Source organism: Argentina silus, assembly GCF_951799395.1.
Source record: "Argentina silus genome assembly, chromosome: 6".
NCBI classification, from domain to species: domain Eukaryota; kingdom Metazoa; phylum Chordata; class Actinopteri; order Argentiniformes; family Argentinidae; genus Argentina; species Argentina silus.
The window spans coordinates 4,134,174-4,151,384 of NC_139660.1; the positions used below are offsets into that span (position 1 = coordinate 4,134,174).

Consider the following 17,211-nt stretch of genomic DNA (forward strand, 5'->3'; position numbering starts at 1 on the left):
TTGTTGTTGTTTTTTTAAATAATGCTTTATTCAAAGACTAATTTTGAGACACCTTTATTCACACCTGCAGACTGCAACACAGTTGGGCAGGAGAGCATTCTGAATGACCCTGCCGCAGAAAATGAAAGGCAAACAGCAACGTTTTTTAAATGGACGGCTATTTCCTATTCCACCTCTAAACCATTATCAAAAGAACACAAAATGGAGGTTTAGAATAGTACAACAAGCACTATGTATGTTTAGCAGCCTGAAAGACAACAGCACTTGCCAGATAAACCCATGAACAAAAAACAAATATTTCTTGTGTGTGGTGGTGGAATGTTGATAAAGGCATCCAAATAAGGGGGGGGGGGACAAGGGAGGCATATAAAAGTGCAGTACATTTAATCATATCATTATTATGTTTTAATGAATTCAACCAGTTCAAGTATGTTCAAAAAACAACAAATACATATATATATATAAAGGTCAGGATGATGCTATGGACTGCTATGGTCCAGCAGATAGCAACTTCTCCAGTTGGTACTGATTAACCCAATCTGTTGTGAGTGACGTCAGTCATGGCTGTCTGAGTCACCTTCCACCCCTCACAAAACCAAGACATCCATACAAACATGTCTGACGATCCAACAGAACCGGCCAAGCATGGGTGGATGAACGTTGGATCAAATTAGCCTGGCCCAACTAGCTCCTGGGGTCAGACAATTTCATATTACATTTTACAGGTAGAGATGTCTGACACTTAGAAGGAGCTGGGGCGTAACACTGTGTGTGGATGGGCTTGATGAGAGCCACCGCGACCAGAGTGTGTCGTCTTGATTGAAGATCCTGATTCTATATCTGACACACCGCCACACACCCAGAGTCAGGGAGGGAGACAGCCCTCAGGCGGTGGCAGGGGTGGGCAGGGGGAGGGCAGCCGTGTCGGAGGGAGTCACCTCCATCTGATCTGGGCCCTCTCTGTCTGTGGGGGGGTTTGAGGCTGTTGTGTCCTTTCTTGAGGATCCTGCATGGGGGAAAAAACAGGTCACCAAGTGTCCACACATCATTGTTGACTCTATAATCTAGATGTTTATTGTCTAATAATGTGTGTGTCAGGAGGGCTGGACCCCGACCCCCCACCCCGACCCCCACAGCTGAACGACGGAGCCTCAGAAGCATCTGTCAAATAGATGGGTGTCCATAAGAGTTGTATTGAGTGGAACTAGATTGTCTGCCACCTTTCACTCCCTGAAAGTTAGACGGGTGGATGTGCCAGTTATGGGACTCACCATTCTGAGGGGTGACTATGACACAGTCTGATTCATCCTCATCATCCTCAGTGTCAGCCTGAAACCCATCGGTCTCCATCGCCTCCGTCTGGGAGAGAGAAGAGGTCATGAGAATCGAATACTCATGCAGTCAGAGCAATGGGTTCAAGATGAAACGCCACTTCGGGGCATTCAGTGGCGTAGCACACTAAGGCGCATACCACATCATCAGCCCCTGGTTCGATTCCGGCCATCGACATATCCTGCATGTCATCCCTCCTCTCTCTCACCCATCCTTCCTGTCAATCTCTACTATCTCTATCCCAATAAAGCAGAAATGCCCTAAAAACATATTAAAAAAACCTAAACTTTACGAAAAAAGGGCCACTTCACCGATCTTTGACCTCAAAATCATTCACCATCAGATCACCTTACGAACGTGTTGGCATGTGAAGACAGCCTCTAAACACATTCTGTAGATCAAGAGCTTGTATCACTAGTTTGAGGATTTTACCCTGAGTGACGTGGGGGTGGTCACCACAAAGTTTTTGACATTTACATTTACAGCATTTAGCAGACGCCTTTATCCAAAGCGACTTGCAACAATACATTTGTTTAAGTAAGTGAATCATCTATCCAACAGTCATCATAAGACAAAGTAATCAAGGCTCACACCAGGGGCCATAGGCAGTCGTAATGCCAGTAGGCTATTATTTTTTAATTTTAGTTTATTAGCAGGAGAGAACTTGTACAGGGGGGGTAGCGGGGATGAAGAGGTCTCTAGGGTTGGGGTTAGGGTTAGTCTTTAGGAGGAAAACTACAAAACTCCCTCAAAACTACAAGAAGCAGTTTCCGCAGAAGCTACTGCTTGGTTTGTTTCCATCCATAAGCACCACGCTAGCTACCACGTGGGTTTACCAAAGGGCATCTTAGCTTCAATGCGCCTCCGTGGCTGGCTGGGAGGCACAGAGCATTATGGGAATTGTAGGAGTTCATCAATGACTTCATGCTCCAATAAAAGTTATTTTCTCAAATGTGTACAGTACCAGTCAAAAGTTTGGACACCTTCTCATTCAATGGTTTTTCTTTCTTTCTTTCTTTTTTATTATTTTCTACATTGTAGATTAATATAGAAGACATCAAAACTATGAAGGAACACATATGGAATTATGTAGTAAACAAACAAAAAAAAGTGTTAAACAAACCAGAATATGTTTTATATTTTAGATTCTTCAAAGTAGCCACCTTTTGCTTTGATGACAGCTTTGCACACTCTTGGCAAGGTTGTGTCCAAACTTTTGACTGGTACTGTCTATTCCCTGGCTACTTATACAACAAAGACCACTAAATAACTTGTTGCAGAGTCATGGTGACAGTCAGTGAAATGTTCCTTTAATGTCATGCATCAGCAAAGGCCAGAGGTGTTTCCTGTTTTTCCTGTCCTGTTCAGAAATACGCTGGGCCCCAAACATAAGACATCCACCATCGTTCACTAAACGGTTTCCTACCTGCTCTGGGTCAGCAGCACACTTCTTCATGAACTTGGTGATGGACATGCTGCCTGCGCTCTTCCTCTTGTTGTTGGAGGAGGAGGAGGAGGAGGAAGGGGTGGTGGTGGAGGAGGGCTGGGGCGTGGTGGGAGAGTTGCCCTGTGAGCCTGTGGCCCCCGGGGCCTCTTCACAGGGCGTCTTGGCCCCCTGGGTGAGGTAGTTCCACTGGCAGGGCACAGGCAGGGCCACCTGGCTGAAACTGGCCAGGACTTCTGAGTGCACGTACCAGCAGCATCGTCTGTATGCTGAGCGCTTCTCATACACGGCGTTGTCCTTGATGAGGCGCTTCACACGGATCCTAGGGAACAGGAGGAAATGGAGAGCATCTTATATACACATGAATACCATTAAGTCAACAGGCTACTCCGTTTACTCAACATCTGCGCCTGGTTAACTGAAACAAAACATGTCCACCGTATAAGGAAATAGAAGACAAAATATAGCAACAAAAAACAACAAAAACAACCCATCAAACTAGTCTTTATTTAGACTCATTCTATATCTTTGTTCTTACCTTTTGATTCTGGGAAATGACAGGTACAAAGTGAAAGCAAAACTAAGCAGACAGTGTTAAAGTAAACGGGGCCCTGGTAGGTACCTGGTAGGGATGCCGTCTCCTGAGTTTTGAGGGCTGGAGATGGGGGAGGTCGTTGGCTGGCGACACAACTCCAGGTACTCTGTGATGATCACCTTACTGCTGTTCACATTGCCATGCAACAGGGGAAGCAGCTGAGACAGCACTGTGAAAGGAATGGGAGACTTTGAAAAAAGAAGAAGAAAGAAAATGCCAATAGTTTGAACAGAGATAAGAGTATTTAAACTACTGTAATGTCTGCCCTGTGCTTTCTATGGCTAACTCAGGTCTGCTGGGGAGTGTTGTCATTACGTTGATGATCCCCAGCCCTGTTAGCACAGTCAATATCAGCTGACCCAGAGGAAGCTTATGAAGCGTGTCTGGAAAAGATAGGGCTCTCTAGACTCTGATCGACACACCAGACAGTCTCCCTTACACTCTAGACAAATATATTCCACTGAAACCCTGGCACTGTAAACACTTCTCCCCCAAACTGTACACTCATCCACTCCCCCCGTCATACACCTAAAAGCCTTTTGATTTAAGCACGGGCTTGAGGGACTTAGTTCCCACCATATTTCTTAAACCCCCCAACCTCAAACCCTTCCGGTCAAATCCATGTGGGGGGAGTAAACAACGACACAAACCAGGGAGAACGGTAGCCAAGACACCTGGACCTCAGCCAAAGTCTAGCTCCCAAGGACTCACGCTGCTCATCGCGCTGCTGTTTGTGTGTGGTGTCCTCTGGGGTGGTGGGTTCTGGCCTGGGCAGGGGCTCCAGCAGGCAGACAGCGTAGCGCTGGAAGAGTTCCAGAGGAGGGTCCTCGCCTGCCCAAACACAGCCTTTCACCACGGCCTCCAGCACCTTCACCTTCTTCTTGGCGATCAGCTCGTCCCACTCGCGGGCCTTGAGCTTCTGACGCACCTTCTGCTTCTCCGGGTCGCCACCCTCCTGCACAGGGACCGGAGGGACGGGAGGGTTTTCACTTCACGGTTCACGTTTATTCAGGCCATTTGCGAGATTACACATCGGATTCTTATCACTGACACGAGCCCCAGAGATTAGACAGTGGCTTTGTTTATCAAAACATGCTCACAAAAATGAGGAAGAGGTAGAGGAAGAAAGAGACAAAAACGACTGAAAACATGCTTTAAGGAGATGTACTCTCTCGAAGAATATGAAGTTGTAGTAGTCGGTCACTTGGAGGGGTGATGTCGCCAGAGAAGGAGAACAGGGAGACGGTACAAAACGCACTGGTCTCTCTGTCTCTCTGGCTTTCGCTGTAGCACTGGAATGGAACCCAAGGTCACACTGAAGACTGACCCAGGTTACGAACAGTGCAAACACAAATATGCAAACACAACCAGAGGAATAAGGAGAAGGAGAAAACAAAAGCGGGGAGGTACAGAAAGGATGAACGTCAAGTGTCATGGCCTGTACCTCTTCCTCCTGCAATGCCCCCTCGTCATCTGACAGGTAACCGTGTGGCACGAAGAACCCATCATCATCCTCGTCATCATTAACACGTCCTTCGTCGTCATCGTCCTACCAGTGCAAAAAAAGGAAAAAGAAGCCAGTTAGGTCGTCATAATTAGCTGCTTGTAATTCGGTTACATGTCTTGATATCAAACTTCAGACCGCGGTTTCATGTTTCTTTCGATGATGAAATCTCAGCTGAAACTAAAAAGCATTCCCACTCCATTCATTGTGAGGCAAAATTGTTTTGAATGAAAGCTCAAATTACACTATTCCCCCAAACAATTCACTACTTTAGACCAGGGCCCTATAAGGCCCTATGAGGCTCTGGTCAAAGAGAGTGCAGCACTGTACAGGGGATAGGGTGTAATTTTAACACAGTGGTCGCGTTTACATGGGATGCTTTTTGATGTATTGACCATGACATTAAATTTCAAGTTCCAACTTTTTATATTTAAAAAGGCTTGCTGTAATTATCCAAAACATCTCATCCATCCACCAAACCACACTCTCCATGTCTGCCTGTCTGAGGCTGACCCCTCCCCTTTGATTGGTGTCTCAAAAATACATTTGACAAAAAACACGGTTGAAGAGAGGATAATCTGTTTTGACAACACCAAGATTGTGTCCCGACACAGAAAATTGAGTGTATGACAGAGAATACAGCATGTCTCTGCATCTGCAACGCTCGACTTGCCGCGAAACGGCAAGAAAAGTTAGTCTCAAATTCACAGTAGCTTGCTAAATGTCCATTTGCTTAATTAAAAGGCAGGTGACACCTCTGTCAAAAGGCATATTTTGAGGGTCTGCGTTTTGCGACCTCTGGAGACGTACCCCCTCGCTGTGTGACAAGGACTCTCCTGGCTCCTCCTCTTCCCATTCGTCATCGCTGTCCACCTCGTAGTCCAACAGGTCCTACAGCGGAGAGACAGGATTCAGTCACAGTTTATGAGGTATGAGTCCACAGGGCACGTATTTGATGTCAACACTAGTATACTGTGTACAATGACTAACACAGCATTATAAACTTCAAGGGGCATCAGTGGATAAAAACAGAATCCATGGAATGGTTTCCCGGACCCAGATTAAGCCTCGTCCTCTTCTGGAAGAAATCACACTTTTAATGAAGAATCCTAACCTACACTTAATCTACGTGCAGGGAACCTCCCCCATACGTCTATTACAGCGATAAGATCAAAGATTCCGGAATTATCTGAAACATTCTCTTTTTGATACACGCTTTTCTCAAGGTGAGCGAAAGGCCTGTAGTGGAGTGTGTGTGTGTGTGTGTGTGTGTGTGTGTGTCTGTCTGTGTCTGTGTGTGGTTGTGTGAGCCTTACCTTGTCCTGTCTCAGGGGGCCGCGCGGGGAGACGTGGGTGCTCTTCTTGCTCCACGTGCCCCAGTAGGCCGGCCTGTGGTTCTCACGGAACTGAAGAAGCTTCATGCGACCATAACGCTGGCGGTCCGGCACGCCATCTGGTTTAGGGCTGGCCTCGACCACCACCACACACTTCCTGTAGGGAGAACATACAGAGAGAGGGCCACAGGCGGTCAGTATCGGGGGATGGAGAGAAACTGCCTTTGCAGTAGAAATCCCTGATTCCCGCTGGGACCGTATATACTGAAAAATGCATGCACTCACTGCAATGTAAGTCGCTTTGGATAAAAGCATCAGCTAAATGGCATATATTATATTACATTAGAGAACATCACTGAGATGGCTGAGTTATAGACTGACAGCTTGCTATGATGAGCAAATGCTTTAGAAGATGTTAAGAAAATGTGATTTATTTCACCAAACCGATAATAATAAGGGACAGGAAACCCAGTCTCACCGCGTGGAGTCTGTTCTTCTTCTCCGCTTGGTTGGACCTGATCTGCGGGGTTTGTTTTTGGTCCAGTCCCTCAGGCCGTCCAGGGTTGTGTCAGGCTTGTCTAGGTACTTGTCCAGCTCCTCCAGAACCGCATCCTCACACTGGACCCGGATCAGCGGCGCCAAACACATGTGCTCTTTAACCTCAAACGGAGCGAACTTTCCACAGGTAGATGCCAGGGTCTGGGTAGGGAGAGACAAGTGTCACATTAAATGGAACCAGCCCTTTTGGCAAGTTCTTTTCTCCTTTAAGTTCATCTCAGGAGATCTTTTGTGGCCCTTACCTTTGGGGCCTGCTGAGGCTTGGGTTTCTGTAGAAACCGGGTGATCTCTGCTTTCCCTGCTTTGATCCGCTGGATGGGGAACGATAAGATACACATTATCAGGTGATACACTGAAATTAGATCAACATCAGATTACTTTCAGACAATTGGCAAACATTGGGGGGGACGGGGACGGGGGGGACACACTATGTTATCCCCTCTGCTAAGTCTCACTAAGATGTGTCTTTAAGGAGTTAAATGGCATCAGAATGCAAGAGCACAAGGATGCATACAAAGAAGAAAATATAGACTTGTATTTCTGAGGAGATCCCCCCCATGTGGAATGATGAGGCACACTCACATCTTTCTCTTCTTTCAACCGCTTCTCCTCCTCCTTCTTCCTTTTTTCTTCGAGCTTAGCCCTGGGGGGGAAACGTTTGAAAGAAACGTTAAAAATCAACCTGAAAGTCAATTATCTGCATTACGTTTCATAAGCACTGACAGAGGAAACATGGCAGCATCACACACTTTGAACAGGAGGGTCAGCATCAAGGTGCCAAGACATTTGTCCAGTGGGTGGCTTTTGACCAGGTCGAAACTCACTCTTGCTTTGATTTACGTTGGTCCTCCTTCGCCTTCAGCTTCTCCGCTTTCTCCCTCTCCTCCTTTTCCTTCTTCTCCCTCCTTTCACGCTCCTCTTTCTCCTTCTTCTCCTTTCTCTCCCTCTCGCGCTCCTCCCTCAGTCTTCTAGCCTCCTCCTTCTTCTTCTCTTTAGCAGCCTTCGCCTCGTCCCGCTGACGCTCCCTCTCCTGCCGCTGCCGTAGCCTCTCCTCTTGCTCCTGCAAACTCTGCATCGGGAGAGAAGAGGTATTCGGAATCGGAATCGGAATCAGAATCGGAATCAGAATCTGATTCCGATTCCGGAATCAAATTGATTGATTCCGATTCCGATCTGATTCCGATTCCGCACACTCTCAGTTTGAGGTATTCGGAATCAGAATCGGAATCAGAATCAGAATTCTTTTATTTGGCCAAGTATATCTGCACATACAGTACCAGTCAAAGGTTTGGACACAAACTTGCCGAGAGTGTGCAGAGCTGTCATCAAAGCAAAAGGTGGCTACTTTGAAGAATCTAATACCAAATTTACAAAATAGAACAATACATTTTGTAGGCTTGTGAGGCTATGTGGTAATGAGGCTAGAGGCTGTGAAATGGGTATGGGCAAGTACACTATAAATTAGAATTCAGAAAGGTACTCCTATGTGAGCATACGCTGACCCTCAACCCTCAAGCGAAATCTGAAGTGAACAGTTTTACCTTCAGAGAGCGTCTTTTCACTTTTTTCTCCTCTATGTTAGGGGTGGTCTTTGGCTCCTGTGAAGAAAAAGAAGGATATATGGTATACAGATCAGCAAAACGTCGTACAACATATTACTATGAAAACATCAATCACAGAACTGGTGATTTGTTACTGTTAAGTCAACCAGACTCCATATTCATAATAGTTATTCCATAGAAAGAAGATCAGAGGGGAGAGGCACATTTACTCCAACATCAGTGATGCTCTTGAGTGTTGTTAGTACAGCATGGAGTTTACCCTCGGCCCCCTACTCACTGTGGCAGGTGGAGTGTTCTCTGCCTTTGCAGGCTCTGGGGAGCTCTCCACTGCAGACAGAGAGCTATTGGAGGAAGGAGACAGCATGGATGCATTTCCCTGGCTGGATATGTCAGCCTTCAAAGACTCCTCCTGTTCTTCTTCTTCTTCTTCCTCCTCCTCCTCCTCCTCCTCTTCTTCTTCTTCTTCCTCTTCGTCCTCCTCCTCCTCTGACTCAGATCCCTGTGTGGTGTCCAGCTGAGAGATAGATGCAGTGTCCTCCCCATTCTCCTGCTGTTCATTTACCACCTTGCAGTCTGTGGGGCTTGCCTTGGCAGTGTGGCCTGTGCTTGGGGAGGCTGTGACAGCACTTGGGGTTTTGCTCAGGTGGTTTTCCTGTGTGGGGGGACAGGACGCAACAACAGGTGTTGCAGGTAGCTGCTTTGGCTGGCCATTGGAATTGGAGTCCTCTGTGAGATCTATAAGAATGCTGTTGGAGGAGGAGGCGCAGTTGTTACGACTCATGAAACCGTCCAGGGGTCCGCGGCCGTTCACCAGGGCCGGCCCGTGACGGACGGGGAGTGCGGAGCACTCCAACTCATTCTCCCCGTCCGAGATCCCCTGCTCTGGGCAGGGAGGGGTGCAGGTTCGTTTTGGCTCACGGCTCTCCTTGGGCTCGGGGTTCAGCCTCTTGAATGGAAGGCGAGCTGAGGACAAAAACACTGTGTCATAATCGCAGAGTTGTCTCATTCCCAAACAATTTCACTCCCGAACTTTTATCTCAAAGACATACAGGACTATGCCCACGTACATATTGTATGAATTAGCATCTTTTCATTAGTAAGTAGTAGTCAAGTAGTCAATACCCCTCTTTTACAAAATGTATCAATTTAATATACAGCCAAAAACACATACTGATTTAACACTTACCCTGAACAAGCTTCTTGCTAGCATTTTTGGGTTTGCCAATGCAATTCATGCCTGTAAACAAGAAAGCGCAAGATGAACAGTCAACAACTATCCTCCTGTGAAATAGCGTGTGTAGGTACTTGTTTACTGTAAGCAAAGCATTGTTTTCTATGTAGTAGCCTCGAACGTTACTATTGAAATAATAATACGTATACAATGAAACAATGTCTCCTACACAACCCAGTCCAAAATTAAAGGGCAACCAAGAAATATAGCTAGAAAGATAGTTTGTACAACCACGTTTTGATTTAAGATCATGGCTATTTGCCGTTTTGTTTTATCCATACTATTAGCTAGCCTTTTGTTATAACTCGAATGGTAAGTCTGGTTGCAATAAACTCGTCAAAGTCACTGCCAAAAGTCTTAATTTTGGTGATAAAGACTGAAGTCAACATCACTGTGACATAACTGCCAGTAAGTTACCAAAGTAACGGAATATCATCACAGTTCTACTCGACTATAATCAAACTAATCCAAGGTTATGGAAGCAGCCCTTTTGCTTTGGCTAACTATGGGAGGTGTTTTCTTTGCTCTCCCGCCATTCGGTGAATCAATCGAAGCCCGGTGCGAAGGCCCGGCTGCCTCTAGAGGCTTACAAGCGAGAGACTGTCGCTTGCCCACGGGCAGGGCAAAACATATCAGCATTATATTGCCAAAATGTTCTAACTGGCTTCATGATAACTAAATAACGGCTTCACGATGGTTATCTAACAGCACAACGCATTGTCTGCGACACTGACATGTTTTCCATTTCATGTTAAATCTACAACAGTGCCATGTAGCTAGTTAACTAGCTACTCAGCTAGCTAGCAAAGTATGGGGTTGTACAGGGAAAGCTAGCTGAAGTTTTAGTAGCTACTGGCTAGCAACCCACTTGACAGAGAGGGTCTGACTAATATTTGCCAAAGTCGAAACATTCAATGGAAAGCGTTGTGTTATAAATACAAAGTAGAGTACGTGTGTAAAGTAACTTCACACATTACTCAGCTAATGATCCTAAACTAACAATAGAAAGAAAAGTAATTGTTGAACGGGAAATGTTCATTAGAACAGTTTTTCATAACCCATATCGTCCCATTACATTCCAACAATTACACTGACCCCTTGACAGCTAGTTTGGTAGTAGTTACTCTACATCTTATTGAGTGTTCGTTAATCCAGCTTGCCACACAAGTAATTGTCTTTAACATTTCCTTTTAAACAGGACATCTTTTAGCTGGGCTAGTTAGTTACCTCGTCTCCGTGGGGTGGAGGCTAAATGCCTGTCCACGGATGGGTCTTCCGCCGCCAGCATCACCGCCACCATCCGAGGCTTCCCTCACTTTCGGAATCCTTGTGCGGAAAAACAGTGGCAATATGAAAAGTTAAAAGCAAACTATTGATAGGTTTTCCCACTAGAATACTAATATTCTACAAATATACTACGCTTGCTATATATTTGCCTGCGTTTATTTACTTGTATGACTGAGTAGAATCTATTCTTTCCGCATCTCCCACACGCTCGTCAGTCAGAATTTGGCGGGAGTGGGCCAGTTGCTTCAGAACCCTCTGCTGATTGGTCCGGACGTCAGATCGCAGGCAAGCATGAAGGGCGGGGATTAAAGGTTTCGTCAGGATACTTTCCTAGCCACGCCTTCTTCATTGGATTTCGGCCTTTATGATAGGCTTCTCTTTCTGTTTTCAAGAGAGTCATTTCAATGATTGGTTGATGAACCCCCCAAAAAGTCTGACAAAGTTGTGATTTGACCCATTTTACAGAGTGGCTGTCCAGGGGTTTCACTATAAAGCAAGAAGAGTAAACGTGTATCATCGTAGAGTATGTCTGTATTTCATGGGCTGTTCATGACAATTTCAAAAAGAGACTCAATACCAAACATAACTATACATGCAGTGACACGGGAATAGGAAATGTTAACATCTGGACGATTATACATCATATTGAGGATAAATCACATGACGACACAGAGACGATATGCTCTTACTATAATGTAGATCCCCAAGTTGTGAGTTTCAATCAGTGTATCCCCCTCTTTAAGGGCATGCAACATGCAACGTGATAAGATGTAAAAACAATGAGATCAGTTGAGCTCATGAGGACTGAGTGACTGAAACGTCAATTGAGAAATAATCAAACAGGTAAGGAGCATCCGTTCTATAGCACTATAGATACAGTTTGATCATCTAATTTACCAAATGTGTTGTTGCCACTTGCCAAAATGTAAGGTCACATTCTACAATCCTATTGGCAAGGGCCTTAAGGAGGGATAGAGGACTGACTCAGCTGTGGCTTCAGTCAAAGTCTGAGGCGTTCTTCCTCTACTTGAAGCACGTCATACCTTACGTCAGACATTGTATGTCATATTGTCAGTGTTGACAATTTCATCACCATATTTTGAAGATCTGACAGCACTTTGATTTAATAGGCTAAAGAAGGATTGACTAAGTTATGTATTTGGAAAAAGAAAAAACAAATGGAATTTCATTAAGCTACAGGTGTATATAAAGCAACTTCATTCACAGTGTATTGAAATCCAATCAGGTTGAATGAAAACATGATAACTTCCATTGACTTGAGGAAACCCAAAATTAGGGACTTGTGACTTGATTTGACCTGAGCTCTGGAACTTGGGACTTGACTTGAGACTTTCCCATTATTATTTGGGACTTGACTTGAGATTTTCCCATTATTACTTAGGACTTGATTTCTAGACTCAAAGTTCGACTTGAGACTCGCTTAGATTAGATTAGATTAGATTCAACTTTATTGTCATTGTGCAGAGTAGAAGTACAGAGACAAAGAAATGCAGTTAGCGTCTAACCAGAAGTGCAAAAAAGCAGAAATCTGCAGTGTGAACAATATATACAGGTAGTGCAGTATATGAGCAGTATAAGTAGTGCAGTATAAGTATAAGTAATGCAGTGTAGCAGTATATGTATTAGCAGTAACATTATAAGCAGAATAAATAGAATGCAGTATGAACAGTATAAGCAGCATATGAGCTGTATAGGCAGTGCAGTATAAGCAGTATATATGTATTAACAGTAACATTAAAGCAAAGTAACTTGCAAGTAGGATTGCTAGATAACTTTATTTGGAGAAAGGTAGCTAATCCTGGGGCATCCAGGTCACTGTCTCAATATTATGTTTGAGGCCTGTTGAGGCCCTTCCTTTTTGCTGTTGATGTTTCACTAACTTTATACTCAAGCATTTTTGCCTGCAGTGACATTCAGTCCAGCTGTTCTGTGTTATAACAAGTTTACAATACAATCAGCACATCTCAAAAATGATTGCCGCTAAGCAGACATCCGTTATATGTATAATGTATTGTATCAGCAAAAAACGTGAGGCGTGAAAAAAAGTACTACCGGAGTCGGCAATAGTAGGCCTATGCCTTGCCTATGTTATCCTTCATATTTTCAGGGCTGTCTAGTTAACGATCTAACTGGACACTGACACTGACTGGACACTCAGGGGGCACTGAGCAGGGTAACACACGTCCGAAACAAACAAAAAAGCCACGACAGACTACAACTGGGGAGTCAAAAATATATTTATCTGGGAGGAATCATCTGTCTGTCTCTCTCAAATGTTGTCACACGTGCTCCGTCCGCACCCTTCATAGATTCAGTGACCTGTAGTTTCACAATGTTGGAATTACACTCAAATGGTTGTGCTTAAAACTACCACTCCTACAATGCATTGCAGTAACTTTCACGGGACTTTTTTTTTTTCCAACGGCACTTTCACTGACACTGACCGACGCGGACTCGACGCATCTCGAAAGGATCTGCAGCTAGCGGTTTTCAGGCAATTTAGCTCGTAGCATAGCATTTGCATTACACAGAATAAGTTGCATAATAATATATGTTTAACTTTAACATCTCTTTAATCTTTTAGCGTCATTATATCGACTCGTGAATTAACCTGTTTATGTGACAATTCAAAACTGAAGACCGCGTCCCAACGATCCCATTTAGCATCCACCTACAGTTAGCTACTACGTCAATAACGGGTGAGAAGCTACGAGCTAGCGTTAGTGAGTAAAACATTTGCTTAGTTTTACACGAGTTCTCGAGGCTTGCTATGTCGTTTGTAGGCTTTTGATTGCATATTATTCCTAAATGTGGAGGTGGCTGTTCTCTTGCATTGCTGCCCATTATGTCAGTTGGTTTGCTGAGCCACACATGTACAAAACATAAATATGATTAGGTCACGGGAGCCTCACGTGTCAGTGCTGACCATAATAAACTAGAAGACCACAAACTTAAATATGTTTGCCTCTCATACCTCGTAAAAGTCTATCAGATGTTCCACTGAAATGCATGCCTGTTGAGATCTAAGTCATGTTTTTGATGTCTCTTACAGGAACGAAAATACAATTGATATTCAGTTTGCATTATGACAGGTTTGTATAAACTCTTTGTCTTATAAACTGTCCAGTTTCTGGATATTACTGAAGACCAATGAAGATCAGTCAGAGGTCCTTGTTGTGTGTTTCCTTTGCCAGTTAATCCCTGCACTGACATCCTGTGTGTCACCAATTGCAATTTTGTTTCAGAGAGGGTTAACAACTTTCCACCGCTGCCCCAGTTTCTGCGAATTAAGCCCTGCTTTTACCAAAATGTTGAGGAGGAGATACCAGCCCCTCATAGGCAGCTGGTGCGCAGAGTCTACAATCTCTGGATGTGTGAGTTATACACCTTCCTTACAGAGAACTAACTTGGTGTACGTCCGTTCTGCATTTAATTTCTCCACATGCTCCGTTCACGTTACCACTCCACCTACGTTTTGCAGAACTGTTAAGGACATATGAGGACATTTTATGGAGAGGGAACTAGTTGAGGGAAACACTTCCCTGTATCGATTCAGTGGTCTCAGAACTGCTAGGAGAAAGAGTACAAAGGGAAGAGAACAACTCTCAAATGAAATGCAGTCCTGGACATCCCTGAAAGCAGGATTTGGGTTGGTAAGTTTTCACCTGTTGAGTGTATGTGTTGGCATAACTGTGACTGTCTCTCCTCTCCAGTGTATTCGGCCACGCTGTGTGTGAACGTGATTTCATGCATTGCTTGGTGGGCAGGAGGTGGGAGTGGGACCAACTTCGGCCTCTCCCTGCTCTGGCTGCTTCTCTTCAGCCCCTGTAGTTACACCTGCTGGTTCAGACCACTCTACAAGGCTTTTAGGTAAGATCCACCTCCACATACAGCGCCCAATCTGGGAAAAAACAACAACATTGAATTAAAGCTGAGAATCTCTACTTTGACCCCATAGTAAGTGTTTGATTTCAAATCCAAACTGTTGGGAGTGTTGAGCTAAAAGAAGGCAAAATTATTCATCTTTCTGATACTTACGGAGGGCGCTGCATATCCTGCCTGCCAAACCTCCAGATGTCTCAGTCTCAAAACTGTTTCCCAACTCACTAGTCCCTCCTCTCCTCCTCTTTAGGGCTGACAGTTCCTTCAACTTCATGACATTCTTCTTCATCTTCTTCCTCCAATGTGTCCTTGCCCTCATTCAGACTGTGGGCATCTCTGGTTGGGGTGCTTGGTGAGTACGGTTGTTTATTTTTTCCATCAGTATGATAAGGTAATTTGGGTTTTGACTGCGAATGTAATGGCTTTGGTGCGATACGTCGTCACTTCAACACCCCGAGACTGTACACGATGCTTCACGGCTTGGCCATAGGAATATTCTGTCGTTTCTCTATGAATGCACCACGCCTCTTCACTTTGCTCACTGCATTGTGTCATGTTGTGGTGTTGAACAGCTGAATGTGTAACTCGATAATCGTGCCATTGCCAAGTACTAACCCCACTTACCCCACCATGCTCTCACCGACACCCAAAGCGGCTGGATCGCGACAGTGCTGTTTTTCAGCTACAACGTGGGTTCTGCTGTAGTCATGCTATTCTCATGCCTACTCTTCACTCTGGTGACTGTGCTAATGGGACTGGTTCTCATCAGGGTGAGTTCAGGCACACACGCGCGCACACACACACACACACACACACACACACACGTATGTGCAGACACACACACAGGCACACACTCCTGAATAAAATAGCATGAGTTTTTATGACTGGTCTCTGTCTGCCCCTCCTCAGGTCCACAGAATGTACCGCGGTGGCGGCGGCAGTTTGGAGCGTGCACAAGAGGAGTGGAGCACTGGCCTGTGGAAGAGCGCCCCTGTGAGGGATGCGGGGTTCACTGCCATTGCTGAAACAGGGCCAAGCCTCCCCCAGTATCCTGCAGCAGTGCCAAGCTACCCGGACAATGGTTCCTGGTGATACCCGAAGGGCCCACTAGATGGAGACAAACACCCCCTTTCCATGGCACTCAGCAGGATAGCTGAACTCTTGTTCACCACGTCACAGTTTGACCTTGACACAATGAAATGCATAGCTCGATTTTTAGTAGGAAAAAGAGGATAATCAGCTGAATTTGTACTTCTAAGTATGAGATTTAAAGAGGCCTGAAATACACTGTTTACTGAAGAGTGGTAAGCCTTTTCAGGAAAACTCATTTAAGCCTTATTGTTGAGGAAAAAATTATGGATATACAAATATTGACCCATTCCATTGCATCTGTGTTTACATTTGAGATTGAAAGAAAAACATGTGAGATTATTCATTTGTATATATTTAAGTTAATCAAGGAGTTAGCTGCAAAGGGACTTATTGTCAAGATTGTTAGGGTCAGTAGCAGCATTGAGACTGTTTAGGATATCAGTATGTCAAAGGCTTGTGCCTTATGTCTAAAAATGCCTGAGATACAGAAAGCAGGGATGTTCCACATCTAAGTCCTTTGATCAGTGCTGACTGTCTAATTTGTGATGAAATCTTGCCTTTTCAAACTGCATGAAATCAATGTAAAGTATTTGTGTTACTGGACAAGGCAGATTGTAAGGACCAGGGGTTTCCTTTGCAGCTGAAGAAAGGGAGGGGAGGGTTATACAGAGTGCATGGTTTTAATCTTATTTTGTATTATTATTATTATTGATCTACTTGCAGCACCTCACAAGTGTTTGTTTTTCATACTCTTCACTTCCTCCTTTCTAAACACGCCTTTCTTGAAACTAAGCAGCCTTAGTACATGCAGACCTTGCATGTAGACAATGTTTAGCTTGACTGTTGCCTGAAGTAATGCTACTTTATGTTCAGTGTAGCTGGGATATGCCAATAAAGCTAAAGTGCTAAAACATGCTAGCTGACCCTCCCATCAATGCTAGCAGACCTTCCCATCAAAGCTAGCAGACCCTCCCATCAAAGCTAGCAGACCCTCCCGTCAATGCCAGCAGACCCTCCCATCAAAGCCTTTGCTTCTCTCTCTGCGCACTGATTTTACTATTTGCATATTTGCGGTCGGGTGCCCTGTTGTGGGAGCACCTTTCTCTCTAGCCAGTGTTCCAAAACAAATCATCTCAGTGTGTTCAAGGCTGGAGTTTTGTGTTTACAATGTGGCCAGGAGGGTGGCAGCCACTTACTTGTGGGCTTGGTTCAGCATGTCCAGCTATAGACATCCCTTATTCATATTAGAGTGTGAAAGGGTGGAGAACTGGGATGCAGAGGTGGACTACTGAACCAAGTACACAGTTTCTTAAGAAACTTCACCTTTTCATTTGTTGACTTAATGTGACTTCATTTCTTTTGTTATTGA

The 17,211-nt window shown here is 44.8% G+C and overlaps 3 protein-coding genes across 6 annotated transcripts in view; 2 read left to right on the forward strand and 1 right to left on the reverse strand.

Annotated features, from left to right (window-relative positions):
- gna15.1 (guanine nucleotide binding protein (G protein), alpha 15 (Gq class), tandem duplicate 1) overlaps positions 1-17,211 on the forward strand; it is a 159,539-nt gene that overhangs the window by 103,266 nt on the left and 39,062 nt on the right. The gene's annotated exons all lie outside the window — the stretch shown is intronic.
- chaf1a (chromatin assembly factor 1, subunit A (p150)) lies at positions 239-11,071 on the reverse strand. Of its 2 annotated transcripts, XM_083671096.1 has the most exons (17): positions 11,011-11,071; positions 10,788-10,886; positions 9,516-9,566; positions 8,607-9,292; positions 8,309-8,365; positions 7,592-7,836; positions 7,350-7,410; positions 7,010-7,078; positions 6,688-6,908; positions 6,192-6,366; positions 5,686-5,766; positions 4,816-4,920; positions 4,083-4,326; positions 3,399-3,540; positions 2,759-3,098; positions 1,272-1,359; positions 239-1,006 (listed from the first exon to the last, which is right to left on the reverse strand). In XM_083671096.1, the coding sequence occupies exons 2-17, from the start codon at positions 10,858-10,860 to the stop codon at positions 885-887; spliced, it is 2,760 nt and encodes a 919-aa protein (XP_083527222.1). In that variant the 5' UTR covers positions 10,861-10,886; positions 11,011-11,071; the 3' UTR covers positions 239-884. The 2 variants fall into 2 exon arrangements, with proteins under 2 accessions (XP_083527222.1, XP_083527223.1); XM_083671097.1 differs by having other exon boundaries at positions 10,788-11,049.
- Positions 13,323-15,850, forward strand: scamp4 (secretory carrier membrane protein 4). Of its 3 annotated transcripts, none has more exons than XM_083671118.1 (7): positions 13,323-13,591; positions 13,921-13,960; positions 14,114-14,242; positions 14,582-14,738; positions 15,001-15,102; positions 15,403-15,520; positions 15,660-15,850. In XM_083671118.1, the coding sequence occupies exons 2-7, from the start codon at positions 13,954-13,956 to the stop codon at positions 15,840-15,842; spliced, it is 696 nt and encodes a 231-aa protein (XP_083527244.1). In that variant the 5' UTR covers positions 13,323-13,591; positions 13,921-13,953; the 3' UTR covers positions 15,843-15,850. The 3 variants fall into 3 exon arrangements, with proteins under 3 accessions (XP_083527244.1, XP_083527243.1, XP_083527245.1); XM_083671117.1 differs by having other exon boundaries at positions 13,323-13,567; XM_083671119.1 differs by lacking the exons at positions 13,323-13,591; positions 13,921-13,960 and having other exon boundaries at positions 14,112-14,242; positions 14,350-14,738.

Bases quoted from the DNA above. Each gene is read 5' to 3' on its own strand.
- chaf1a (XM_083671096.1), bottom strand. From the start codon at position 10,860: ATGGTGGCGGTGATGCTGGCGGCGGAAGACCCATCCGTGGACAGGCAT. The intron at 7,837-8,308 runs GTAAAACTGTTC...CTCCCGATGCAG, and splicing joins TGAAAAGACGCTCTCTGAAG to AGTTTGCAGGAGCAAGAGGA. The intron at 5,767-6,191 runs GTAAGGCTCACA...TCTCCGCTGTAG, and splicing joins GCCCCCTGAGACAGGACAAG to GACCTGTTGGACTACGAGGT.
- scamp4 (XM_083671118.1), top strand. The intron at 14,243-14,581 runs GTGAGTTATACA...TCTCCTCTCCAG, and splicing joins AGTCTACAATCTCTGGATGT to TGTATTCGGCCACGCTGTGT. The intron at 15,521-15,659 runs GTGAGTTCAGGC...GCCCCTCCTCAG, and splicing joins TGGGACTGGTTCTCATCAGG to GTCCACAGAATGTACCGCGG.